The sequence below is a fragment of the Phacochoerus africanus genome, chromosome 3 (genome assembly GCF_016906955.1).
Source record: "Phacochoerus africanus isolate WHEZ1 chromosome 3, ROS_Pafr_v1, whole genome shotgun sequence".
NCBI lineage: Eukaryota > Metazoa > Chordata > Mammalia > Artiodactyla > Suidae > Phacochoerus > Phacochoerus africanus.
In genome coordinates, this window is record NC_062546.1 from 40,762,427 (window position 1) to 40,790,402 (window position 27,976).

At 39.1% G+C, this 27,976-nt stretch overlaps 1 protein-coding gene across 7 annotated transcripts; it reads right to left on the minus strand.

The window, feature by feature from the left end:
- Position 1: 1 nt before the first annotated feature.
- On the minus strand, positions 2–27,958 carry NDUFAF5 (NADH:ubiquinone oxidoreductase complex assembly factor 5). 7 transcript variants are annotated; one of them, XM_047771657.1, is made up of 11 exons: positions 27,694–27,958; positions 26,492–26,532; positions 25,049–25,112; positions 21,025–21,072; positions 18,984–19,087; positions 15,897–15,936; positions 12,000–12,197; positions 6,407–6,467; positions 716–799; positions 288–370; positions 2–113 (listed from the first exon to the last, which is right to left on the minus strand). In XM_047771657.1, the coding sequence occupies exons 1-11, from the start codon at positions 27,913–27,915 to the stop codon at positions 21–23; spliced, it is 1,038 nt and encodes a 345-aa protein (XP_047627613.1). In that variant the 5' UTR covers positions 27,916–27,958; the 3' UTR covers positions 2–20. The 7 variants fall into 7 exon arrangements, with proteins under 7 accessions (XP_047627613.1, XP_047627620.1, XP_047627614.1 ...); XM_047771664.1 differs by lacking the exon at positions 18,984–19,087 and having other exon boundaries at positions 21,025–21,081; positions 25,038–25,112; XM_047771658.1 differs by lacking the exons at positions 18,984–19,087; positions 25,049–25,112.
- Positions 27,959–27,976: the final 18 nt, after the last annotated feature.

A 27,976-nucleotide genomic window follows, 5' to 3' on the forward strand; every position in this document is an offset into this window, starting at 1 on the left:
ATTAATATTAAATAAAATATTTATTGCGATTTTTTCCCCTGCGACATAAGATCGTTTATTTTTCCTAGCTCTCCAAATGACACAGTTGCCGAACCTCTTTCAGCTGGTCTTGCCTGAAAGTAATGATAAAGATGAAAGATATTAGAAACAGATATATAGTACTAATTAAACCCCTTAATGCTGTCTTATATTAAAAAAAAAAAATCCCCACCCTAAGTAAATAAACAATAAAAAGTAAATGGAAACATGAACCCACTAAGAAAACTGATCTGTCTTAATAATGTTACCTGTGAATCATGGTATTTCCATCCTATCATGTAATAGATCTGATATGTGGCAGGGACGGAACCATCCTCATTTCTGTACATTTCTATAAAGACAAATAATGGTTAGAGTCTGAAAAACTGCAAGTGGGGGAAAAAATCTGCTCCACAAAATCACGACCTCCAAAGAGAAATGAGTAATAGAATACTCATGGGATTCTGAGCACATCTCACGTGAAAAATCCTCAGCACTGAGAAGCTGACAGTACAGAGGGAGTAAAGGAAAAATAGTTGGGAAAAAGGATATGTAGCCACAGGATCTGCATTTTGAAAGGAAGGACAAGAAATCTGATGGTGCCTTAACAGGAAAGGAAACTGCAACTCCAGGGGATAAAGATGACAGGCAAGCTGGTCAGTGGGGCCTGGCTGGGCAGAGAGGTCTACTCCCTTACCTCCGTACACTGCTGCAGCTGCCAGCATCGTGTCTCGGTGCAGGAGGGCCTTTCTATTCCAAGCGCAGTTACTCTCACCCATACCTAAGAACACACTACAGGCAGTTTAATATGGCAAATACCCTGAGCAGCTCAATATCACAGATTTAATCTTATGTCATCCCCCTTCTCTAATAATCATGTAAGACAACCAAAACAATCTAATTTCGCTCTCAGATGACAGCTAGTGAGTCTAAGGCAGAAGTACTTGAAGCTTCTGGGTACTAAGACAAGTCCAATTTCAGGAGGCAGGCTCCAAAAGCAGCTTTACTTGGCAGAAATAGACTACGGTTAGCCAGGTGAGCAGAAGCAGGGTGACCAGCCTTCCAGGTAAGTCATCAGGAGTTGGTAAATGCTCGTATTTCTTTTTAATTTTTTTTTTTTTTTAAAGTCCACACCTGCTGCATGTGGAAGTTCCAGGCTAGGGGTTAAACTGGAGATGTAGCTGCTGACCTATGCCACGGCAACACCAGATCCGAGCCCCTTGGTGCAGCTTGTGGCAACGCCAGATCTTTAACCCACTGAGTGAGGCCAGGGATTAAACCCACATCCTCATGGACACTATATTGGGTTCTTAACCTGCTGAGCCACAATGGGAACTTCAAGCAATGCCTTTAGTCTACTGATGCCACATCTTATGTCCCTTTTAGCTGCTCTTCGAAGGACAGGACATTGGGACAACACCTTACTCCTTCCAAGCCATAAATGTAGGTATGAAGGAGAAACTCAGAAGAGGGTTTGAAGACTCATTAAGTAATACCAAAGCTATGATGTGTTTTCAGATTTTAACATTTTACTGATCCCAGATTTGGAAACAATTATGTGCATTCTCTTCAGGGGCACTTTTCTTTAACATTTAAAAAATTTATTTTAGATTTCTTTCCTTCAAGTTGATAGCTAAAAGCTAGGATTATGTTATTCTATTGTTCACTAAAAATTAGTGTTGTATATTTACTATTTTTAAAGGCATACAGTCAAAATTACTTTGAAAGGCTAAATTTTAAACTATTTTGCAAAATTAAAAGAATTTCAAAAAGTAAAAATTCTCTACCTTTATTCTCTATAGGCTACTGGTCAAAAATCAGTTTCTTAGTTTTGTTTTTCTACTTTCACAAGACACCAATAAACGTCCTAATGTCAGTGTTCTTTAGCAGTTTAAAATTAATAATTTCCCAACAAGACTTTTACCCGTGGTTACCTTAAGGTTTACATAAAATGTCTTTAACTTATAACACTCTATTTAAAATTAATAATAAATTAATTTCAATAGAATTTTTAAAAATTTCCTGTTTTCAATGGCCTTATTAAAAACAATCAACAAATTAGCTATAATAAGTAAATCTCTCCAATCCTAAAAGGTTCCTATTAGTCCATAAAATAACAAAGCTCTGATACTAAAAGCAATGTCCCATTAGCCTGTGAGTACAATAGCCTCAATTCATGAAGAACAAAAGACATACAAACCAGCAAATGAAGCACCATGAAGAGAAAGGTGGACTTTATTCTTATGGCCCTGAAGCAGATACATGACCTTAGATCAATTGCTCTGGGTCCTCAAAGTGGCCAGGCTGGATGATCTCTAAAGGCTTCCAGTGCTAACATTTTAGACCCATTACATAATCCAGTTTAAAAACATTCTCCCACATAATGAGTATCAACTGTATCCAGAGACCGGAGGTGAAGTGGGACGCGCATTGGAAGGGCCATTGCTGATGACAGCCGTGGTGCTTTCATTTGTTTAACTTCCAGCGCCATGACTGACTCACACATTAGAGAGAGGCAACGCCAGTGGAAAACAGGTTTCATTGCTTTAATGTTAATACTTAATGCACTAGAAATCCTAAAATGCCTTCTAAATAACTGGTCTTAGGATATACTAATACAATTAGCAGACATAATGCTCTTTCTGGGACAGAAATTCAAGGGCAATACTATATAGCACGGTAACCTGGCTGCTAGGGGGGAGCCCATGCTGCCCTCACAGGAGAACTTCCCTTCTCCTTGGTGAAGCAGTGTGATATGGTGCAAAGTCTAGACCCAGGATCATAATCCCAGTTCTGGCCCTTACCTAACCTGGGGCACAGTCATTTAATCTCTATTAAACTCACTTGTATCAGCTTCAAAATGGAATGATAAAACTTCATAATGCATCATGGTGGGATACATATCTGGGGACTTTTGACCAACTCTGGACTTTGCGATAACAAAAGTCTGGGAAGCAGGTAACTGTTTAAGACTCTCATAGTGTTTTTAAGGTTAAGTTCAACTGCTTATTTTAAAATATCTAATTAATTATGGTTTACTAGGAACAATACTGAATATTGTCTCAAAAAATAAGTTAAAACTACTGTGAAAGCCTCCAAAACTTTTCATGCACTCACTGGCTAACACACAACTTGTTTTGTAAAATTAGGTCAATATTCTGCACTTTTTTCTGTGAATTAATAATAATGGCAGCTTAAAGGAGAAATGCTACAACCATCAAGAAAAAAAATATAACACAATTTAAAACCAATGTGAGAGTAATAGCATCTTTCAATCTGCAAAGCAGCATACCTGAAAGTCTGCTAAGCTCCTCCCCTCCTGCATTCACCCCTGGACCACTCTCTTCCCCTATCACCTGCCTCTGACCTTTTCAGGGTAGAGTGGTTGAGGTTTCAGGATCTGAGTCAGGCTGCTACACTGGGCTTAACTCCTGGCTCTAGCACTTACTAACTAACTACATTACCATGGGCAGGTGACTTCTCTGTGCCTCAGTCTCCTCACACAGGGAGAAGGCTAACCATGCTAGCTAGTCTTATCTTCCTCATGAATGTGACTCATAAACAATGCTGGTGGGTGAGCTCTCACACACCAATCTGATTGTCCCTCCTCTGTGTGAAATTCTCCCAAGACACTGCAAGGCTAACCTGATAAAGTCTAAAAAGCCTCTGATGGACTGTCCTGCATCATTTCCCATCATCTTCCTACTCAACGTATTCAAGCAATACTGAGTTACTGTACAGTGTCTCACTTAGCAAAGTGAGGCAGGACATAGCCTCTTGAGTCTCCATTTTACACAGGCCTTTTGCTTGGCCTGGAATGCAAGGCCCCACATGCCCAAAGGTACACCCACCCCTTCATTCTTCTAGCAAACTCATTTCAGCTTAGGTGCTGCCTCTACTGCAAAAGTATCTCTGATTCTCTAAGCAGATTGAGGGGTTTTTCTCTTGTATTCTTCCATGCACTTAAAAAAAAAAAAAAAAAAGAATTATCTCATTTTACAGTTAAAAGCATATGTCTCTCTATTCCTGTGTGTCTCTTTCACTACTAAAGCATAAGCTCCCTAAGATCAGGGACTGTGACTCCCAACACTGGCTCAGTCACTGGCACATGATAGATGCTCAATAAGTGGAAAGTGAACAAATATAAAATCAACCAGTTAATGTTTACATCAAGTTTGTTAAACATCACTTTTACAAGTTATATCTTTAGATAACTCCTCTTAATCCTCTTAAGGATAAAAGATATTTAAAGACTAAAACAGAATTTGGATAAAAGGCTTTACAGTAAAAAATAAGGAAAGCCCTGGCAAAGCCTCTTAAAGGTAATATTAGGCAAGAGGTCCCCAAAATATCTGACCAATTAAAATCCTAAGGGGGAGGAAGGTTATCAACTGTAAAGATGGATGAGGCCACCTCCTGAGGCTGGAAATGTTCTAGTCTGTGGTTTATATAGTGCTTAAAAATACAAGCAGCTGTATAGTTAAGATTAGTGCATTTTACTGAACATCTGTGCTAACTTCAGTGAGAAAAAAATGCACAAAGATCAAATATGCAGTATAAGACTTTGGATTCAAATCCTAACTCCAGATTAAGTGTGCCCACGGACAAGAGTCTTGACTTCTTGATGTTTCAATTTGCTCATCTGTAAAATCAGAGTATTAGAAAACCTTATAGAACTGCACCTAGAAGAGAATAAGTTCTGTAATTTTACATCAGTGGGCAGTACCCTTTCCCAAATTGATAGGTCTAATTTCTAGTCTCTCTTTTCTTTCTTGAAATGAATCATAAGCACAGCATTTGTTACAGAGAACAAATATAAATGCTGTATATGAAAAATATGTTTATCAGTAGAGTCTCAATGATAAATCATCAGACCACCACTCTCTCTCAGGCCTTTGGATGAACAGTCCCTGTGATTAGATCAGGGGAACCAAGTGCTCAGGGCAGCTCAGGAGGGGCTGTGTGACTTATTATTGGTCCCCTGCCACCTAAGGCTGCCAATTGCTGATTAAACTATAATGGGTAAAGAGTGACTATAAGAGTAAGTTTTCACTATATATCTTTCCCCTGGTAAAGCTGATAGAAGCACAGTATTCAGAGGAGTTTGGACGATGAGTAAAATGGACTTTATTACAAATGGGCAGGTACAAGAAGCAGGAGAGTCAGTGAAGAGAGTGTAGAGCAGGAGGCAAAATGGCAAGAGTTTAGTGCCTAATTCTGCCTTTAGCAGGCAAGTGTTCTCTTTTGGGCTGGATAAGATAATTACCAGAGGGCTACCAGAGAAGCAAGTATAACAATGTTTATGAAAAACTACAAACTTGTAAACAAACAAGAGGTATTTATTTTTATAACTCACTTGGCCTTAAATCATCTTATAACTTTTCAGGATCCAGATTAAGGCTCCCCCAGGTGACTGGCATTTTGGTTTCAGAGAACACATCTTCTGCTTCTCCCATTTATCAAAACTGTCTATGCCATTTTTGTAATTTAAAAAAAAAAAAATCAAGACCTTAGCAGTTCTCTTGTGGCACAGCGGGTTAAGGATCTGATGTTGTTACTGCTGTGGCTCAGGTCATTGCTGTGGTGTGGGTTTGATTCCTGGCCCAGGAACTACCACATGCTGTGGGGACAGCAAAAAAAGGAAAATCAAAAAAAAAAAAAAAAAATCAGACCTCATAATTTTTTTTTTTTTTTTGCTTTTTTAGGGCCACATCTGCAGCATATAGAAGTTTCAGGCTAGGGGTCGAACTGGAGCTGCAGCTGCTGGCCTACACCACAGTCACACCAGATCTGAGCCATATCTGTGACCTACATCACGCTCACTAACCCAACTTTCTGTTTTCTTGTGCCTGGATCTGAGCTGCCAACGGTTGCTAAGAAAGTCACTGAGGGAGTTCCTATCGTGGCTCAGTGGTTAACGAACCCAAGTATTCACGAGGACGTGGGTTCAATCCCTGGCCCTGCTCAGTGGGTTAAGGATCCAGTGTTGCTGTGAGCTGTGGTGTAGGTTGCAGAGGAGGCTTAGATCCCACATGGCTATGACTGTGGTGTAGGCTGGCAGCTACAGCTCTGATTCAACCCCTAGCCTGCGAACCTCCAAATGTCATGAGTGCGGCCCTAAAAGAAAAAAAAAAAAAAAAAAGACAAGAAAGCCACTGAGGTGTCCTACCATCCTTACATGCACCTTCAAAGTCCTGCCAGGCAGGCAAAGCACTAAGTACCTCTACTTCACAGTACTTACTGCAATTCTAGTCTTTAACACTGATCTTTGTGGAAGCTGCCTAAACTCCATGAAGACAGTCTGCTCTCTCCTGATCCAGTGTATCAGTGATACTGAGCCCCATAGTCGGCTCTCAAAATAGGACCCTCAGAGTCTAAAAAGTCTTACCTTGTAAATCTTCCATCAATTCAAACATCCCAGGATAGTTAACTTGAATTTCATCAGTGTCCTATTTAAAAAGAAAAAGGAATATTCATTTTATATTTGACAAAAAGTTCAGGTTAGAAGATAGAATGTAGAGATTCCTCAGACCAATCTCTCAGTGTAAGTAGGAATCTTCTTCACAATATTCTTTATCGGGCTTATGCTTAATTTAGGAAGATTTCAAATTGCAGGATAAATGCCTACCATTTTAACAGTAATCTTCCTAAAACTTCATCAACTGGTTCTAATTCTCTCCTTGGGAATAACACAGAATAAGTCTATTCTGCATTCTACAAACAATTACCCTTTTCTTCAAGTCTTTGACAATTCTTCCAGAACACTATAAGTTTTTTAAAGGGAGAGGCTAGGCTTCTAGGCAAAATTTATAGATCCTTACATGTTCTAACTTCATTTTTCTGTACACAGTCAATATCAATCACTCTCTCTCAAAATGTGGCACCAGAATCAAGCCATGCAGGGTCATGCCTAAGATGCTTTCATTTTGCTCCCAGGTCTGCAGCAATGCTGCATGGCTACTTTAGGAGAGGGTACATGCCTGGCACATACACAGTTTATTTCTCAAGTGAATAGCTGGGCGATGACGCTCCACTCTTTTTGAAGTTTGATACAGGAGTTTATGTTGGTACAGTGGCAGAGACCACTGATGCCCCGCAAACATCCAGGTACTCCTTGACACTTCACAACCCCAGACATTTCTTCTGGCAAGATAAGAGTGTGGTGGAGGCAAGGTAATAATGAGCTGGTGAGCCTTTCCCAGGCCATCGCTGCTGGGATGACCTTAGAGGATACAAGGGCTGGATGCCACAACTACATGATGGAGATGAGTTGCCCAACCAGCATGGCTGATATGTGATAAAAATTCTGTGTTAACCGCTAAAATATAGGGGTTTGTCTATATCAGAAACTAGCTCTGAATATATAGGACACTTAGGTTTTTTTTCAAGCTTGCTATCAAACTGCTGCAGTATCTCAAACTTCATCTTAATGACACTAACCACTTTTGAAGTATCTAGATCTTTTTGTGAGTTGCAGTTTTATCTAAAATGTTAAGTATACCTCCCAATTTTAGACTTTAATGTTGCACAGAAGAAAGTACAAAACCCTAAAGAATGCTTATCAAAAGCATCCATTCTAATTTCTAAAGAAATGCAAAATAAAAAGACCAATTACCTGTTTTTTTAACCTTATAGTTACATAAAAAGTATAAGCAAGAAATTAATATACAGTTAATGAGGCATGTAAATTACAGAGAGTAATTTGCCTTTATCAAAGTTTGAAATGCATAGATTCTTTGATTCAGTAATTCCACCACTAGAAATTGATTTTGCAGACGTGCCAAGATGATTATGTGAAAGAAAATGCACTGAAGCACTGTTTGGAAGAGTATTAGAAAAATAAACAGCAAACTGGAAACAACCTAAATGTCCATTAACAGAAAATAGGTTAAATAAAGTATATATAATCAATGAAATATTATAGCTGTCAAAAAGAATGCAGTAGACTTATGTTTGTAGGGGAAGATCTCCCAGATGTTATTGACTGGAGGGAAAAAGAGCACATAGAAAAAAGCAAAAGAGTATATATATCATTGCATATGTACGTTTAAGTGATATAACTGCACTCCAGTCTATGAGGGAAAATTGTTCTGAAAGGTTATACAAGGGTTAACAAAGGTCATCCTTGTGGAGAGGAATGGGGTGTCAGAAGTCAGGAGGAGATTTCATTTTCAACCCACTCTATTACTCTCTATATAGGTGGGGTGTTTGGGTTTTTTTTCATTCCTCTCTCTTTTTTTTTTTTGAACATATGCATGGATCAGGTTGCATGTGCACTTTTTAATAAGACCATCTCTGGATAGTCAATTTTTTTCTATATATTTTTCAACATTGGAAAACTATTTTTAAAGTTATTCTAAGATTAAAACGAAATTCCTTCCAGGCTGACACCTAGCCATTAAAAAATATTCTTTGAAAAAACAATTCAATGAAAAACCAACTAAAAGCACCATCTTCTCAGTCAAAAGAATATCACAATAGCCCACAATAGCCTTGTTAAAGGTCTTATTCAAATTAAGATAGATTATATCTTCAATTTTCTCCTAATACACTAGTCTGGAAACTATTCTAAAAGGAAATGAGCTTCATTTAGAATGCCAAAAAGCTCCAAAAATAATTCACTAAGAGGTCATATAAATGTAAACATAATTATATATTAATGTAACTTGATTTCACTTTAAAAATAAAAATCTACTACAGTATAAAAGTAATACATATAATGTTGTACGCATCATCAACCTATATAATTGATTATATAAAAGCTTTTTTTGCATGGTATTTTTAGACAATGAATTAGGATACAATGTTAATATAGCACATTACAGAAAATGCACATGTCTCAAGGAACAAATCTATATAGATTTATATTTAAATTAGCAACTCTCTAATTTTATAAACTATAGAGAAGACTATATACCAATATTTTTGTATTCTATTAATGATTGAGTCATTCTCCTTAATTTTGGAGAATAATATGGGGAAGGTATTCTGAATTAATAGATTATCCAATTAACAGAAATGTGGGCTTTGAAAGGTTATTATGTCAGGTTAAACATTTTTAGTAGCAATCTTTCTAGAACACACAACCCACTTTACAACCATAGACAACTTCGTGTGGTTAAACATAATTTAACTTTCTTTTGATAACTCAGACTAGAAGTCTCACCTTTTTTCTAATGGGCAACAACCTTTCAGTCCCCTAATAATGCTGACTAACCCGTATGACTGGCTGCAAACTCTTCAACATCACCCCAGGAAGCTTCACAGAACAGCTCTCTCTCCAAGTCACTCCTCTCCTACATCCCTTCCCACACTTTTTAGCAGAAAATCCCAGAGACTCTCTTTTTTTCATTTTGGATTCTAATAGCAACATGAGAGACAATGCTTATAAAGATATTCTTTCCTTAAGTAAAGTAACTATTAGAGATAAATGCTTTAAATCTGTGGTTTGTGATCTATTTTCAGTCGCACTTCTCTCTCAAGAGCTTATTTTTATAAGCTCTTGAGAGAGGGACAGCAGGCTCTGTCCCTCCACATATGAATAACAAAAACCAAGTGTGTGTACCATGTCCAATGTTCCTGGGCTCTTTAAAATCTGCCGAAAGGCCCCCTGTAGATCCATCGGCAGGCAGGGATTTCTGTCCATTTTGTTCACTACCATCTCCAAGTACCTAGAAAAGTGCCTGGCACATAGAAGGTACTCAACAAGTATTTATTGTAAGATTGAATAAATAAATGAAAATAGAAGAGAAGGATATTCACTTCAGCATTGTTTCTATTGGCAAAAAACAACCTGGAATAAACCTAAACATCGGTCATTAGGGAAAGAGTTAAATAAAACCATGGTACAGTCATACCAGGGAAGAATATGCAGAAGTTAAGGGGGACAAAAACATCCGTAATGATTAGGAAGTCTCTAAAATATACTGTTAAGAGCAAAAAGTGTTTCAGAAATTGAGACATAAACATATGTATCTATATATAATACAGTAAAGTATTTCCTGTGTAAAAAGAAATCTGGAACACTAACACTAGACTGATAATAGTTATCTCCAGCGCAGTAGTTCTCAAAGTGTCACTTGGAGAGTTCTGGGGTGTCCAGGACACTTCAGGGTCCACAACTTCTACATTATTTTCATAGTAATACTGAGATGTTATGTGATTTCTTTAGCGCTCATTCTCTCATTGAGACACAATGGGACTTTTCAGAAGTTACCTTACATGTGATACTGCCAGAAATGTGAAGGCAGAAGCAGACAGGCAAATCTAGCTCTTTAATTATGTCATTAAAGAAATGCGTAAAAATGTAAAGCAATGACATTGTTCTCTTCTCAACTTTTTTTTTTCTTTTGGAAAACAGTTCTTTTTCACAAAAAGAAGGGTGTTCATGTTTACATGTAATAAGTATATTATTGTTAGTTTTAAATAAATTAATAAATACTAAAATTCCATTTTAATTTCTAACATGGTTAATATTGATAGATATAACCCATATGAACAAAAGCCCTTTAAGGTTCTCAATGATTTTAACTGTAGAGTGATCCTAAGACCAAACTTTTCAGAACTGCTGCTCTCAAGAAAGAGCTAAGATTTGGGGGATTAAGAGAGAATGACAGGCTGTCACTTTATAGTGTAATGTTTATAACCAAAATACATCTGTATTACTTATATAATTAAACATATATTTAAAAATATACAGTGATCCCTCAATGGACAACTGCCTGTATTAACAGTGTTTGTTTTAATTACAAAGCAGCACCTTCATGGGAAGCAAAGCTTTCCCATTTCCAGGCGCCCACATCTCAGAATGTAGTTTCTGCTGACTCAAGCCATTTAAAAGTTTATAGAAGACACAGCTGTGAAATTGGGAGGGTTGTCGTCAGTTCCTAGTCTCCTGTCCCTTCCCTTCCCTGGAAGCCCCTTTCCAACATGGAGGCCCTGCTGGTCTACGCCCTTGCTTTCTATCAAAACAGGGAAGGATACAACAAGACTTTATGATTGACTTTATGAAATATATTCACACTACATCACTTTTAAAAGTTATTTTAATTTTAAGCCTATCATCTTTAATTATGCAAATGAGAAACCTTCATCAAGAAATTCTTATTTCTTCTAATCAGGTTTAGAGATGTTTCTAGGCCTGAGGGGTTTAGAGAATCATGGCAAGTCCATTCTCTACAGGCAGAAATGACATTTTCTAGAATGACTTTGCTGCTAGAGGGGCTTCAAAGGGGGGAGAATCAGTCTCTCTGGATGACTCCCTGCTAGAAGCCCTGGCCTGGAAAGTAGAGGGAGTAGAGGGAGGAGAAGGATAGAAACTAGTATTTGTTGAACATTTACTGCAAAGGTCCAGGTACTTCACATTCTTTGTATTTAATCCTAAAAGCCACCTGAAGTAAGTAACATTTGCATTTAAAAAAAAAAATAAGAATGCTCAGAGAGGTGAAGTAAATCCCCGAATTCCCCTGGCTAGTAAAGGGGAAGGTATTGGCCCACATTATACTGTTAGACACCAACACCCTGCACCACACTGTGCCGTGTTGACACCTTGTTTCTTCATCCCTGATGGTCTCCGAGTCCTCTTTCCAGACGTCTCCAGCCCTGATGGTGTACAGCCCCCAACCTACCTTCTCTAACTTTGATCTAACCCTGGGCCTCATGAATGCATTTTCTCATTTCTGCCTTATCCAGTGTCACTTCACTTGAGGGCTGGTGGGAGAGGTATTGCTCTAAACATATACCCCCCTGCCCCATCACCCAGGATGCTCTAACTCTCCTAATACACCTCACTCTGGATTTAAAGATTCTGATGGAGTAGCAGGTCTTAGAAAATAGCATCCTTGTTAACTGAAATCCATTTTTTTTTAATTATTTGGGTAACAAACACTATAAATTTTACATTCCTACTTTTGCCAATCAAGATAAAAAGATGATTTCTTCACTGCATAAGTAGTGGGTTCCTCAATTCTCTTGATACTTACCACAGTCAGTGTAGTAAAGCCAGCTCTCCCAAGCAGATGTCCTAGGTCACTGACAGCCGTGAAAGGAGAGACGTGCGGGGAAAATCCTCCTTCCCGTTCTGTCTCTGCCAATTGTAAGGAACACCGGAGCTCATAAAGTGTGTCCCCTCCAAACATTGCACCAATAAATACTCCATCTGGTTTTAAAACATAATGAATCTGTAATAAATATAAGACAACAAAACTATTCAAAATTTCATATATAGAGAAATGTTAAAAGAATCAATATAAGGTATCTAAGTCAATATTTTATGATTACCCTTTTTACTTTGTCAAATTAATAACCTGATAATTTCATAAGTAACACTTAAACAACCATCAGAAAGGCATTGCCGGGCTTCCCATTGTGGCTCAGCAGTAACAAGCTCAACTAGTATCCATGAGGATGTAGGTTCAATCCCTGGCCCCGCTCAGTGGGTTAAAGATCTGGCGTTGCTGTGAGTTGTGGGGTAGGTCACAGATACAGCTTGAATCCTGCATTGCTGTGGTGTAGACTGGCAGCTGAAGCTCTGATACAACCCCTGGCCGGGGAACTTCCATATACTGTGGTTGTGGCCCTAAAAAGAGGAAAAAAAAAGAAAGGTATATCAGGATAATATTGTTGTAAAGGCAGATAAACAATCACTGATAGGGTTAATCTCTATAAAATACATCAAATTTTCTAGTAGACAAATTATACTTTTATAATAAGAAATACTGAAAGAAAAAATTTTTAAATGTGGCAGATTGCAAAAAATCACAATCCTCCCTGTTTCTGTGACCTTTGAAGTGTCACTTTGTAAACCCCCAGTAAGAGACGGAGCCTAGTTTCCCCCTCTTGAATCTGGGTGATCTTTGTGACTTGCTGTGGCCAAAAGAATGCAGAGCAAGTGACAGTGTATCAGTGTCAAGCCGAGGTCTCAATGGCTTTGCTGCTCCCATCCTCTTTCTAGGACCCTGTCCAGCTACCATGTTGTAACAAGCCTGGTGAAGGATGAGAACTGAGGGGAGCAGAGATCAGCCAGGCGTCCCAGCTGAAGCCATCATCCACAGCTCCAAGATGATCCACCAGCAATCAGGCATATGGTGAAGCAAGCCAGACCCAGAAGAATTTCCTGGGTCTAGCTCAAATTCCTAACTAATGAACATGTGAGCTAAGTAAATTACTATTTTAAACCACAAAGTTGAGGTGGCTTGTTATACAGAAAAAGCTAACTGTTTTTTTCTTTTTAGGGCCACAGTTGTGGCATACGGAAGTTCCTGGGCTAAGGGTCGAATCAGAGCTACAGCTGCTGGCCTACACCATGGCCACAGCAAGGCAGGAACTGAGCCGTGTCTCCAGCCTACACCTCAGCTCAGAGCAAGGCTGGACCCTTAACCCACTGAGCAAGGCAGGGGTTCAAACCCACATCTTCATGAATACTAGTTGAGTTTGTAACCTACAGAGCCACAATGGGAATTCCCACAAAGCTAATTCAGAGAAACCATTATGATTCACAATATTAACTTAGTAACATTTTAGTTAAATATTAATCTTAACATATTAATTAATCTAGTAACATATGGAGAACTAAGCGACTTATTTTTCAGGCTTAAAACAAAATCAAATTTTAACAGATAACTTAAGCAAAATAGTAGCCAGAATGAATTCCAGGATCATAAACGTTTACTCAATGACTCTTAGGACTACCATCTGTAACAAGCTTTGACTCTTCACTATTGTCAACAATGAGGAACATTACAGGACAGGTTAGCCTGTGAAGTAAATCAGAACCCAAATCACAGTAGGCTCTTTTAATTAAAGTATCCATCTCGAATTTATATTTACTATATTAGGAAGTAATTATATAAGCAAACCGACGGAAAAAATCTTTCTTTCCTTCTGCTCCTTTAGTGTTTCTTCCTGGTCTTGCCACCAAACTTTAATATAACAAGGGCCTAAAATTTAGTCCTCAGTGCTCTGCAGCTTCTCCTTATCTCATCACAAGGAGGACTCTAATATCTACCTTGAATCTGGAAGCTTCCCAGAACTCTAAACTCATCTTCAACTGCCTGTGTCATGACACTGCTCTCTTGGCAACCCCCTCCTACCTGCCCCCAGCACATCCAACACACATATAACACTTATTCTTAATCAACTCCCCCTTTCCAATTGCCATATTTCTGCTAAATACAATTTTCTCTTCCCTTTACCTGATCATTACTGTTCTTTCCCCTACTTTTACTAATCATACTCCAGGCATCCAGACCCAAAACTTTATGGCAAGCATTGATGCCTGGCTCTCTTTGATCTTTAGTTCTACCACCAAACTGTTTATTCTTACTTTTCAGAGTCCTAAATACCTCTTCCTTTTAACTCCTACCACTGCCAGCTAGGTTTAGTTTATCTCATGCCTAGACCACTGAAATAGTCTCTTCAACGTAACCAATCTCTGGCATCAGTTTTCTTAATCAGCAAAATGAAGCTCTTTTGTAGAGTCATTTAACACATACGAAAAACAGAGCTCAGTGATTGGCAAACAGCTTTTTAATCATGTCATTTTCCTCTTCAAAATTTTCCAGTGGCTCTGAATTGCATTCAGAAAAAACTGCAGGAGTTCCTGTTGTGGTGCAGGGGAAATGTATCCAACTAGTATCCATGAGGATTCAGGTTCTATCCCTGGCCTTGCTCAGTGGGTTAAGGATCTGGCATTGCCATGAGCTATGGTGTAGGTTGAAGAAGAAGCTCAGATCCTGTGATGCTGGGGCTGTGGCAGGGGCCAGCAGTTGCAGCTACGATTTGACTCCTAGCCTGGGAACTTCCATATGCCATGGGTGCGGCCGTAAAAAGAAAAAAGAAAAAAAGAAAATCCCCAAGAAAAAAGTGTAAATTCCTTCATCTGTCACCTGAATCCTCCTACATCTGGTCCCAGCACTATACTAATCCTGACAGGCTTCCCCTGTGTCCTTTCCTGTTCCCAAGTCTCTTCTATTTCCCATCTATCCCAGGACTCTGCCTTCCTGGAATGCATTTCCACTCCAAATCTGACCTACCCCTTGAGGCCCCATACAAGAAATTCCTTCCTCTTGAAGCTTTCCTAGACCACTCCAAACCATGGTGATCTCCTTCCTTCCCTCCCCTGAACATAATGCTTTTACCCACCTCTCACTTGCTTGCTGATAAATACCAACCAACAAATATTTATCAGCACTAAGTATGAAGCCTGGGGAAGGTAAAAATAGGGACGACTACGTTCCTACTTACAAAAAATTTTTGGACAACTAAGGAAGAAAGCTGCACAGAAAATGTTCTATGGTATGACAAGACATTGTACAAGTTTCTACAATTTTTAAATATTTACTAAATATTTACACAAGTTTTAAATATTTATGAAAATTTTAGTAACATCTCCATAATTAATTTCTTTTTCTTTTTCGTCTTTTTTAGGGCCACACCTGCAGCATATGGATGTTCCCAGGCTAGGGGTCGAATCGGAGCCATAGCCATAGCAACGACAGGTCCAAGTAGTGTCTGTGACCTACACTGCAGGTCATGGTAACACTGGATCCTTAACCCATGGAGCGAGGCCAGGGGTTGAACCCATGTCCTCATGGATACTAGTTGGGTTTGTTACTGCTAAGCCATGATGGGAACTCCAATAATTACATTTCTTGAATTCTCTGGGATTGGGGAGTCACTCATGTACTGCTCAATATACCCAAGGGTACCAACTGTGTCTGGCCTATAGAAGATAAAAATTTTTGATTTGCTTCCATTTCCAACTGTCAAAAATGTAAAACGGAAATCATATATAACTTTATGTGTAAAAAGAGAAATATCTGTAAGTTGCTAATAAAAAACAAAATAACAGGCTATTAGAATCAACAAAAGATTCCTACCTGTTCAAGTGCTCTAGGAAGGTCATTCACCCAGTGCAAACTAAAACATGAAAACATATACTTGTTTTAGCTTAATTTGAACTACTAATTAGTATAAATATCACCAGTATAATAAACCACAAAAAAGTGTACATTTTACAATAAAGATAATTAATCATTTTATAATATATACATGTATTGGACCATCATGTGGTACACCTTAACCTTACCTACATTATATACTAAATATTAATAATATCGCAAGTAAGCCGGGTGAAAAATAAAGTTAAGAGTCATTCCTATCTGGCATTTCATTTAAATAGTGCTATTGTGAGAATTCATTTGAAGTAGTAAAAATAAGCACCTGATGATATATTAAAGGAAGCTCACCAATTAAACAAGTAAACTAGAGATATATAGTAAACAAGTAAACTAGAGATATATAGTATTCTAAGTGCAACTTTTGTGGAAGAAAAAAAAAAACTTCATCAGCAGATCTATAATTTTCCCAAAGCAAATAGTATTACTCATCAAAAACAATTCAGTGGGGGAGTTCCCATCGTGGCTCAGCGGAAACAAATCTGACAAGTATCCATGAAGACACAGGTTTGATCCCTGGCCTGTGGGTTAAGGATCCGGCACTGCCATGAGCTATGATGTAGGTGGAAGACATGGCTTGGATCTGGCGTTGCTGTGGCTGTGGCATAGGCCAGCAGCTACAGCTCCGATTCAACTCCTAGCCTAGGAATCCCCATACGTCCTGGGTGCAGCCCTAAAAAGACCAAAAGGAAAAAAAAAAAACAAAACTCAGTGGGTTTTGTGGTAAATAACATTCTACATTTTTTCAGATCACAAAAAAAGGTAAATAAATAAACCCAGAGTTCTAAATACTTACCACTTAGAGCATGGTGTGGAGTGACCACAAGAATCAGTCTCTGCAGATTATGGTCACCCTTTCCTAGAGGAGCTGGCATCCTCATGCTGACCTCCAGGACACACTGTGTTTAAGCTCACACCTCTCTTTCATAAAACTTTCTAACAATTATTTGATACTTTAAAAATTAAGGTCACATTATAAACTCTATCATACTTATGAGGAAACTGAAAGCAACAGAATTATAGCAGTTACTTGAAAAGAGTAAGTAGATGAGCCAAAGTGAAAACTCGGGCTCTGATACCCTGCCCAGGGCTCTTTCCCTTAGACCAAGGCTCTATGATGTTTTTCGTTTCACAATAGAATCTGAATACTTTTCTAAGTTTGTTCAGCATACTTCGAAAAGCAGGGGAAAAAATTGCAAACTCACTAGAGAAAACAGCAAGGGTGACCAACCCCCAGTTTGCCTGGAACTGATGGGTTTTCTGGGACACAGGCCTTCCAGCACCGACACTGGTAAAGTCTTAGGCAAAGCATGATGATAGGTCACCCCAAGAACAGCCATCAAAAGGACTGAACTGAGCATGCTGAATCTCTGCGAGAAAACCTGACTATAATAATAAGAGAAGAAAAATAAAGCTCCTCAGAGAGTATTTTATTTTCTCTACTAAACGCTGAGTTCTTTGAGGACAGGATCCCTGTCTGAATTCATTTCTGTATTCCCCAAAGCATCTCATTCAGTGCCTTATACATTATAATCCGTTCAATGAAAATTTCTAATATATGTTTGTGTAATAAATGTGGAAGGACACAGTAGGAAGCACAAAGGGAAAAAAGTAACCAAAAGTAACCTTGACTATATTTCAGTGTGGAAGAATTAAAGCTAAAGGAAATACGAACTTTTCTTTAGTTGTCAGAATGAGCACACAGAGGTACTCTAACATTTGAATATCAAAGCATATGCTCCTTCAAACTCCCGCCACCATCAATATGGAACTAAGTTACATCAGAAGAAAAACTCTTCTATCAGAGATGAGCTTCAGCAAACTGAAGAAAATTGGGTGAAAAAAAAATGCTAAGGTACAATAGCATATTATCTCTGCTAAGGAGCAAACAATCTATAATTCTTTTTTTTGTTTTGTTTTTATATTTATTTATTTTTCTTTTACTTTTAGGGCCACACCTGCAGTATATGGAAGTTCCCAGGCTGAAGGTCAAATTGGAGCTACAGCTCCAGCCTATACCATAGCCACAGCAGTGTAGATCCTAACCCAATGAGCAAGGCAAGGGATCGAACCCGTGACTTCATGGATACTAGTCGGGTTTGTTACCACTGAGCCACAGTGGGAACCCCCAATCCATAATTCTTTACCAGAGAAAACTTATAGCTTATAAACCAAGAAAACTGGTTTGTGACATTTCTTTTTTGCTTTTTTAGGGCTACATCTGTGGCATATGGAAGTTGCCAGGCTAGGGGTCAAATCAGAGCTGTAGCTGCCAGCCTATGCCACAGCCACAGCAACACCAGATCCGAGCCATATCTGCGACCTACAACATAGTTTACAGCAAGGCTGGATTAACCCACTGAGCAAGGCCAAAGGATTGAATACGCATCCTCATGGATACTACAGGTTTGTAACCTGCTGAGCCACAATGGGAACTCCTGGTTTGTGACTTTAAAAAAAAGTTATTAAGAATTTGTTCTAGGAGATCCCATTGTGGCGCAGCAGAAACAAATCCAACTAGGAACCATGAGGTTTCGGGTTCAATCCCTGGCCTCGTGCAGTGGGTTAAGGATCTGGCGTTGCCATGAGCTGTAGTGTAGGTCGCAGACTTGGCTCAGATCCTGTGTTGCTGTGGCTGTGGTGTATGCTGGCAGCTCTAGCTCCAATTCAATCCCTAGCCTGTTAACCTCCATATGTGCAGGTATAGCCCTAAAAAAAATAAATAAATAAAAAATAAACAAAATTTTTAAAAAAGAATTTAATTTATTCTCGGAGTTCTCTTGTGGCACAGTGGGTTAAGAATCCAGTGTTTTCACTGCAGAAGCTTGAGTGGCTGCTGTAGTTTGATCCCTGACCTGGGAGCTTCCACATGCGGTGGGCATGGCCAAAAGAGAAAAAAAAAAAGAATTTACTCCATTATCTATTTTATTTACCTTATAATATTAAAACTTTAAAATACAACTTGTCTATTTTTAACATATATTTTAAAAGTACAAACATATTACCAACCTTAAACTGCTAACCACTAGATCAAATGTATTTTCTCTGAAGGGAAGAAACTCTTCATCAGCTAAAACACTGACAGTAGGAATTTCCATTTCTAAGGTATTTTTCTAAAGGTTAAAAAATAAAAATTCAGAAACATTTATATAACATCTTAATTAACACAATCATTGTTTGTTAAACTTAGATCAATGTTATATTTACTTGGCAGTTCCTAGTCCTTCCAAAAAATAAAAAATATGAAAATTTAAAAAGGAGCCACAGAGAAAGCACTAAGAAAATATTTCTTAAATGACACTAAGACCAGCTGGACCAAACAGCCAACTAATTGGAAAAACATAAACAGGATATCCACAATATACTGAAATAAACCTCAGAAAGCTAAAATTTCAGTGGAATAACTGAAGCCATAAAAGAACTAAATGAAAATGTAGATGAACACTTTTATGCTTAGATGAAAATGCTTAATAAAACATGACTCAAAACCCAGAAACTATAAAGGGAAAGATGATATACTTTATGATAACCTAATCAAAATTTCTAAAAAGCAAAAACAATGTAAACAACACATTTGGGAAAATATTTACAAAATACGTGGAAAAAAATCAATATCCCTAAAAAAACAAGTTCCTCCAAACCACCTAGAACAAAAACACTCCAAGGGTAAAGTAGATAAAGGATCAAAGTACAGGCAAAATTATTTACAAAATTCACAGATTAAAAAATACCAGTAGCCGGAAGTTCCCATTGTGGCTCAGCAGTAATATAATAAGCCTGACCAATATCCATGAGGCTGTGAGTCTGATCCCTGGCCTTACTCCGTGGTTAGGGATCTAGTATTGCCGTGAGCTGTGGTATAGGTTGCAGACATGTCTTGGATCCTGCATGGCTATGGCTGTGGCATAGACTGGCAGCTGTAGCTCAGATTCAGTCCCTAGCCTGGGAACTTCCACATGCCTCAGGTGTGGCCCTATAAAAGCAAAATAAATAAATTAATTAATTAATTAAATAAAAAACACCAATAGCCAAAACCTATCAACAGCTATTTGATATTCAAATGCAAATAAAAATGATTAAATCTACTTTCTGCCTATTAGATTGACAAAGATAAAATAACAGGCCTAGTGTTAAAGAAAAAAGAAAGTGCTTTTATTTCATATTTTGTTCAATCTGAGGGCAGTCTGGAGATGTATATTGAAAATTTAAAGATGAACATCAATTAATCCATTCATTGATTCCACTATTAGGAATTTATTCCCAGGGAGAAAAATAAATCAAACACAAGAAGTTGCTTTCTTTCTTTTTTTTTTTTTGTCTTTTGTCCTTTTAGGGCTGCACCCTCAGCACATGGAGGTTCCCAGGCAAGGAGTCTAATCAGAGCTGTTGCTGCCAGTCTACGTCACAGCACAGCAATGCCAGATCCAAGCCGCATTTGTGGCCGACACCACAGCTCACAGCAACGCCGGATCCTTAACCCACTGAGTGAGGCCAGGGATCAAACCCGCAACCTTGGTTCCTAGTCGGATTCATTTCCAGATTTCATTTCCACTGCGCCACGAGGGGAACTCCAAAGTTGTTTTCTATAAGGATGTTCATCACGGTGCTGGTTATTGAGAAACCAGAAATATATTGTTCCTCAATAGAAATTTAGCTAAATAAACCAGAATATTCATATCCACATATAGAATATTCTCATCCACATATAATAGAGGTGTGTGTATCATTAATATAAAAGAATGGTATTCTGTGAAAAATATGGCATGTTAGCATAATACCATTTGTATAAAACTACGTTGGGGAGACAGTTATATGTTCACAAAGGTAGAGACCAAAATGTTACCAGTGACTGCCTCTGAGTGGTAGAACTGGGGGTGATATTTCCTTTCCCTTTATAGTTCCTGTATTGTTTAATTCTTCTTTATGTGGGTTATACTTATAATCAGAAAAAAAAAAACAAATTTCATTCTGAGGGAAATAAAAATAAAGAAAGACAGAACTAAAAGCCAAATCAGGAGATCGGAACCCAATAGTATTAAAAGCTACTTACCAAAGCATGTTCTGCAATGTCTGTTTGAAAAAACTTTCCAACGGTTTCCTGCAATGATATAACGTTGATCAGATAATATAAAAACAAACAAACAAAAAAACTCAATAACAAAACAACTGTCGAAATTGCTAAAGGAAGAAGTGTTAATTATAGATTAACTTTCAGCTTTGTAAGGGTATTTTTCCACATATAATCAGTATGGTACAAAAATATCTTTAGTAACACTTATTAAGTTACATAGAAATAAATACAGCCAACCCTATACATAATACATTTAATAATATTTAATAAAATAAAGAACACAGATGTGAATAATCAGCATCATTAATTTACTCCAATGGTTAAAGCTTATGTGTTAACTTTTCCATGGCATAATAATCTGAGAGCTGGTCCCCATTCTGTGCCACACAAGATCTGGAATGGTTTTCCTGCCTTTTAATTGTTCAAAGAGTTTACAAAGAGTAAAGAAAGACCTAACAAACAAAGATACTGTGTGTGTGTCTGGGGGAGGGTGCTAAGTAGTTTCATTTTCCCTGTTTCAACTACCCTTTCTTCCTTCTAAAAGGGGAGGAAACCATGACATTCCTTTCCAGATTACCACTTTCCATTGTGCTCTCGTTTCTCCAGGATCCTGCTCCTTCTATCACCATCTTCAAATCTCCCTTCTGTGTCTCTTTTCCTCACCTTACAAAAGGCATAATAAGCCTGCCAATCTTGAAAAAATCTCACCTCTAACCACCTTCTGGTTGTTTTGTTTGAAATCCACAACTCTACTCCTCACTGTCCTTCCCCTTAATTCTGGGTAATCTATTTCCATTCTCACTCTGCTCTACCAACATTTTTCATAAAGATCACTCATAACCTATTCACCAACTACAAGTGTCTGTCTGCTCTCACTGCTCTCAGTCCAACTTCACTTGACCTCTCTGAAGCTCAACACTATTGATGGTCTCTTGGAAACTTCTTCAAGACTTTCTACTCTGGCCCCCTTCATTGTTAGAAATGTCGATCCTCTCCACTTCACCCACATCCCCTTCATAAAGAACATCTCTGTCCATAATTTGGGAAGGTTAGCCTACATTATCTGGCCACTGCTGATGACCTGAGGGCAATTGTCATACAGGTAAATGTTTAACTACAGGCTCTCAAAAAAAAAAAAAAGTGCCCTGCGCTGTAGTGTTTGCCGATTTCCACAGTGTAACTAACTGCTCCAACAATGGTTGGTTTCACAGAACCAACATGTTGTTCAGTGGAGAGCTGGAAAGAGATGTGCACAAATGGCTTTCATGAGCCAGCTCCAACACATCAGTGAGGGGCGAAAATTAGGTGAGTCACACTTTTATCCCTATCTCTCACCTGAAAATTTCAACTGAGAGACTTGGAGGCAGGTCCAGTTCCCAGAGTTGGAGGAGCATGCGGACTTTGGGGTGAGGTGCTGGCAAATGTTAACTAGCTGGCTCTTGGTGGGGGACAGCTTTGTAGCATCTGCCAACTTCCATAGTGTAAACTCCCATCGCAGCTGATTTTCAGCTATCGAAATGATGTCATTTAACACAGAGTTGGGAAGAGATGCTAGCAGCCAGCGCTCATGAGTTGGCAGGTGGTGGCTTCAGCACACCGATGGGACTTCATGCACTGACAAACACAGGGATAGTTTTCGGGGGGTGGGGCGGGGGGGAGAAGGCAGCTGTGCAGCATCTGTGTAATCCCAGAAAGCATGTGAACAGGACCTTCACTCTGATGTTTCAATGTCTCCATCCCTGTGAGGCCTGACTATGCTTCTGGATCCGTGAGTGACACAAGAGCCTCTGAGTAATAAATGTCCTATTATTTAAACTGGCTTCAGAGGATTTCTGCTTCTTATAATCAAATACCTTATGAAGATACTTTCAACCTTAATTACTATGCCTAGCATCTTTGTTGACTCCTTCTCATTTTCCCACCCCTAAGCACAGTTGTGGAAGGTTCCTTTCTATATTTTGGCCCCAGAGAGCTTACCTATTCCCTCAAGGCCTATGGATTCTGCTAGGTCCCCTCACACATCCCTTCCTTTATACCCTGCTCCCTCCACATGGGTGGCAGGCCTTTCTCTCTCCTGCCTGCACTTACTTTGACCACAGCCCTCTGATTGGTCTGTTTCTCTCTCCTCTACTTTCTTCAATCCCTTCTGCATACCATCCCCCAATTCATCTTCCTTAACCATCACTGTAACACACCCTACGGCTTTCTTTTTAATTCTATTTTTTAATTAAATTTGATTTACAATGTTGTCCCAGTTTCTGCTACACAGCAAAGTGACCCAGTCATACATATGTATACATTCCTTTTCTTATATTATCTTCCATCATGTCTATCCCAAGAGACTGAATATAGTTCCCTATGCTATATAGTAGGACCTCATTGCCTATCCAATCTATTTTTTTTAATTGGTATTTTTCCCAATACAATTTTTTTTCCTACTGTACAGCATGGTGACCCAGTTACACATACATGTATACATTCTTTTTTCTCCCATTGTCATGCTCCATCATAAGTGACTAGACATAGTTCTCAGTGCTACATAGCAGGATCTCATTGCTAATCCAGCTTATCCATTCTAAATGTAATAGTTTGTATCTACTAACCCCAAACTCCCAGTCCATACCACTCTCTCTTCCCTCTCTCTTGGCAATCATAAATCTGTTCTCTTTGTCTGTGAGTCTGTTTCTGTTTTATACACAGGTTCATTTGTGCCATATTTTAGATTCTATATATCAGTGACATCATATGGTATTTGTCTTTCTCTTTCTGACTTATATGAGACACCAATCCAGATTCTTTCAAATCCCAGGTTGGATTCTGTGCCCTTTCAGAAGCTTTTAACTAAATGAATTTCCACTGATTTTTCCTTTCCCTTGACTCCTGTTGCAGTTTAATGACTATACCATTTCCCTGGCATTTGCTATTATCAGTAGTGTTTTGAGAGGCTCACATATGCCCCTCTCCCCAGCCCAGCCCTAGTGTATGTTTTTCCTAAGTAGACTTCATACAAAAATCCTACTTTAATCTGTGTCCAGAACAGTGTCCTATATAGAAAGGCTAAAATAATAAATTAATGGTTTTTGGTCTGAATCATAAGACAAAAAATAAAATGAGGAGTTCCCGTCCTGGTGCAGCAGAAAAGAATCTGACTAGGAACCATGAGGTTGAGGGTTTGATCCCTAGCCTCACTCAGTAGGTTAAGGATCCGGCGTTGCTTTGGCTGTGGTGTAAGCTGGCAGCTGTAGCTTCGATTAGACCCCTAGCCTGGGAACCTCCATATGCCGCAGGTGCAGCCCTAAAAAAGACAAAAAAATAAATAAATAAAAATAAAAAAGTAAAAAGTAAAATAAACATTCATAAAGACTACTTTATTTAATCACACAGAAATTGCTTAATTACATTTTCCAAATAAATGTCAATAGGGTTTTTCATTGTGAATTATCAAAAATGTTTGAACATGGTGGGAATAAAGGGCAAAGTGTCATATATAGACTTGAATATCAGTAGGGACACTGTATAAAATGGATTCAAAGAAAAACATCATTGAAGAAAAAATACTTAAGGGTGGACACAAAATAACCATTGGTTCTATCACTTAAAAAAAACAAAAACAAAAACGGAGTTCCAGTTGTGATGCAGCAGAAATGAATCCAACTAGGAGCCATGAGGTTGCGGGTTCAATCCCTGGCCTCACTCAGTGGGTTAAGGATCTGGCGCTGCCATGAGCTGTGGTGTAGGTCGAAGATGTGGCTCGGATCTTGTGTTGCTGTGGCTCTGGCGTAGGCTGGTGGCTACAGCTCCGATTAGACCCCTAGCCTGGGAACAGCCATATGCCTCGGGTGTGGCCCTAAAAAGGACAAAAGACAAAAAAAGAAAAAACAACCAAACTAGCCAATCTGATATAAACAAAATCTAAATATGATATAAACTGATTAGGAACACCTTTCCTTAAAATTAGCCAACTTTATTTCTCAAAGTACATTACATCATTGAACAAATATACCTTATTTAAATGTTGTGCTATGTAACCTCTTCCACAACCAACATCCAAAGCAAGGGGGAAATCTCTGAAAAACAGACACAGAAGTTATGCTTTGTCTATGATAACACAGTCTATAAAATAATTATTAAAAGCTAATTTCCTTTTTTCTTTTTTGGGGGGCAGCCCCATACCCGCAGCATATAGAAGTTCCTGTGCCAGGGATCAAATCTGAGCTGCAACTGTGACCTATACCACAGCTGCGGCAATGTTGGATCCTTAACCCACTGTACCGGGGATCAAATCTGCACCTCAGCAACAACCCAAGCTGCTACAGAGACAATGCCAGGTCCTTAACCTGCTACAGAGACAATGCCAGGTTCCACAACAGCAGGAACTCCAAAAGGTAATTGTTCTAATTCATTCTAATTCACTAATTTTAGTGAACATACATTTCCAAAAAATTCTATCATCTGCCTTTGATGCTTTGCCTCACAAGGTGTATCTATCAGAGAACACACCACACAGAACAAGTGTCTGGCCTGGCCATTCACAGGACCTCACAACCAAGTGGCTGTCCTTAAGGCTGCTCCATGACATGGATGGAAGAAAAGATTTAGTGAGAGTATTTTCATTTGATGACACACCCAGATAAAGAATGAAAGAAGTTATTTTTTTTCTTTTGGTTATGCCCGTGGCATGTAGAAATTCCTGGGCCAGGGATTGAAGTTGTAACAACACAGCAGTGACCCAAGACACAACAGTGACAAAGCTGGATCCCTAACTTCTAGACCCCAGGAAACTCCAAAAAAGTTAATACTTGATGGATGTGTTCTTTTCTCAAATCTGCCTCTATGTAATTGTTACAAGACCATTATTGCTATTTATAATGCCTATGATAAAATGCCAAAGTCTCATATAACTTTATTGGAGAACAAATCTAGAGAGACTGTTTTGACTTAGATAAAAGATCCTGTTATTAATTTTAAACTTTTAAAGCTATATTTAGTATATCTTAAAATTTAGCTGTCAATTTTTTTTTTTTTTTTCCCCACACTCAGGGCATGTGGAAGTTCCTGGGCCCAGGACTGAATCTGTGCCACAGCAAACACCCAAGCTGCTGCAGTGACAATGCTGGATCCTTTAACTCGCTGCACACAGGAGAACTCCACACGTCAATTCTTTATATCCATTTCTGAAGCAACTGTTTTTGACCAAACCAAGTAGAATAGTCATCCAGTCTTGGAGAGAGGCTGAGTTGTCATTCTTTTTGTAGGCAACAAAGAAGAAAACACTTGCTCTCCCAGACATTTTAAAAAAGGAGAAACCTAAGAGTGATTAAAATCACTAATCCTGGTAATAAATTCATCTAGATTCTACCATGCCAGATATCAAGCTCTCAGCATTTAATTTCTCAAGTCTCCAGTCAAAAGGGGACTATATTTTATTACGACAATCATCACTTACCTGGTTATATCATACACACGGTCTGCAATCCGGCTTCCAACCTGACAGATTACAAGAGGCAAAGATGTACACAAGTAAAAGTGAGTAGATTTAATAGAGAAGTAATTCTTTTTCCAGTATTTAAAAAATCTATATGTTATTTATGTTTCAACACATTAAATACTTCCCTTTATCCTTCTTTCTTTTCTTTCTTTTTTTAGAGCCGTACTTGGGGCATTTGGAGGTTCCCAGGCTAGGGGTCAAATCGGAGCTGTAGCTGCCAGCCTACACTACAGCCACAGCAACGCCATTTCCTTAATCCACTGAGCAAGGCCAGGGATCTAACCCACACCCTCATGGATACTAGTCAGGTTCGTTACCACTGAGCCACAATGGGAACTCCTCTAGTAGCCATTTTAAAAAGAGTAAAGAAATTAATTTTAACATACTTAACCCAATACATCAAAATCAGAATTTCAACATGTAATCAGTATAGAAAGATATTAATGAAAAATTTTACATCTCTTTTTCATATTAAGTCACTGAAATCCAGTGTATTTTTACACCTACCACACATGTCAAAGGGACATTTCAAGTGCTCAATAGCTCCATGTCATTAGAAATTGCCATAGTGAATGGAAAGTTCAGACAGAGGAGAAATCCAAAGTTCTTACCCATTAAAGCCCTCACAACCTGGGCCCTCCCAGACCTTCCACAGGAGCTTCCCTGGAGGCCTCAACAAGGTCCTTTCAGCCTCAGGGGCTCCGGGTTTGTCTTTCCCTTTGCCTATAGGCTTCTCCCTCCAGATCCCAGATGGTTAATTCCTCCTCACTTCGTCTGCTTGAGTGGCCTTCCCAGACCATCCAAGTCACTTTATCACTTCATTTTATCATCTGGCCTTACTTCTGTGGCTGAAATTATATTTTGGGGTCACTATCTCGCCTCCTACAAGAATGAAATCTCATGAGGGCAGCGGTCTGTCTTTGCCCTAGCCATACGTGTATCTCAACCACTACCTGCGGAGGGTAACGAATGAATGAAAAGCAACTTACAAAGACAGGCGCCCGGCCCCAGCCTGACTACAACAGAGGCCCAGACAAGCAGGGCGGCTGCTCAAGGTCACACGGTGAGGAGGGGGCTGTTGGAGCCTGGCCGAAGCTCCCAGATCCGAAGCCAATCCTCGCCCCTCACTCCCACCCCACCTTGTCACCCCGCAAACCCACCTCCTCCTTCAGATAGTCAAACTTCATCGGCTCGGGCTGTCGGGCCGCCCAGTTCTTCTGTTTCCTCTTCAAATCTCGATCAAAGATGTTTAGGGCTCTGGGCGAGGTGCTGCCCCGGGAAGACACGCCGGAGGCCACCTTCCTGAGGCCGAGATTCTTCGCGGGGACCCCCACCGCTGGAGATAGCCGCCACCAAAGCGGGAGCCGAGTCAGTTGCAGCATCTCCCGCGGCTACGCAATTGGCTGGCGCACTTGCCGTGCGCATGCTCTGAGGCTAAGGCAA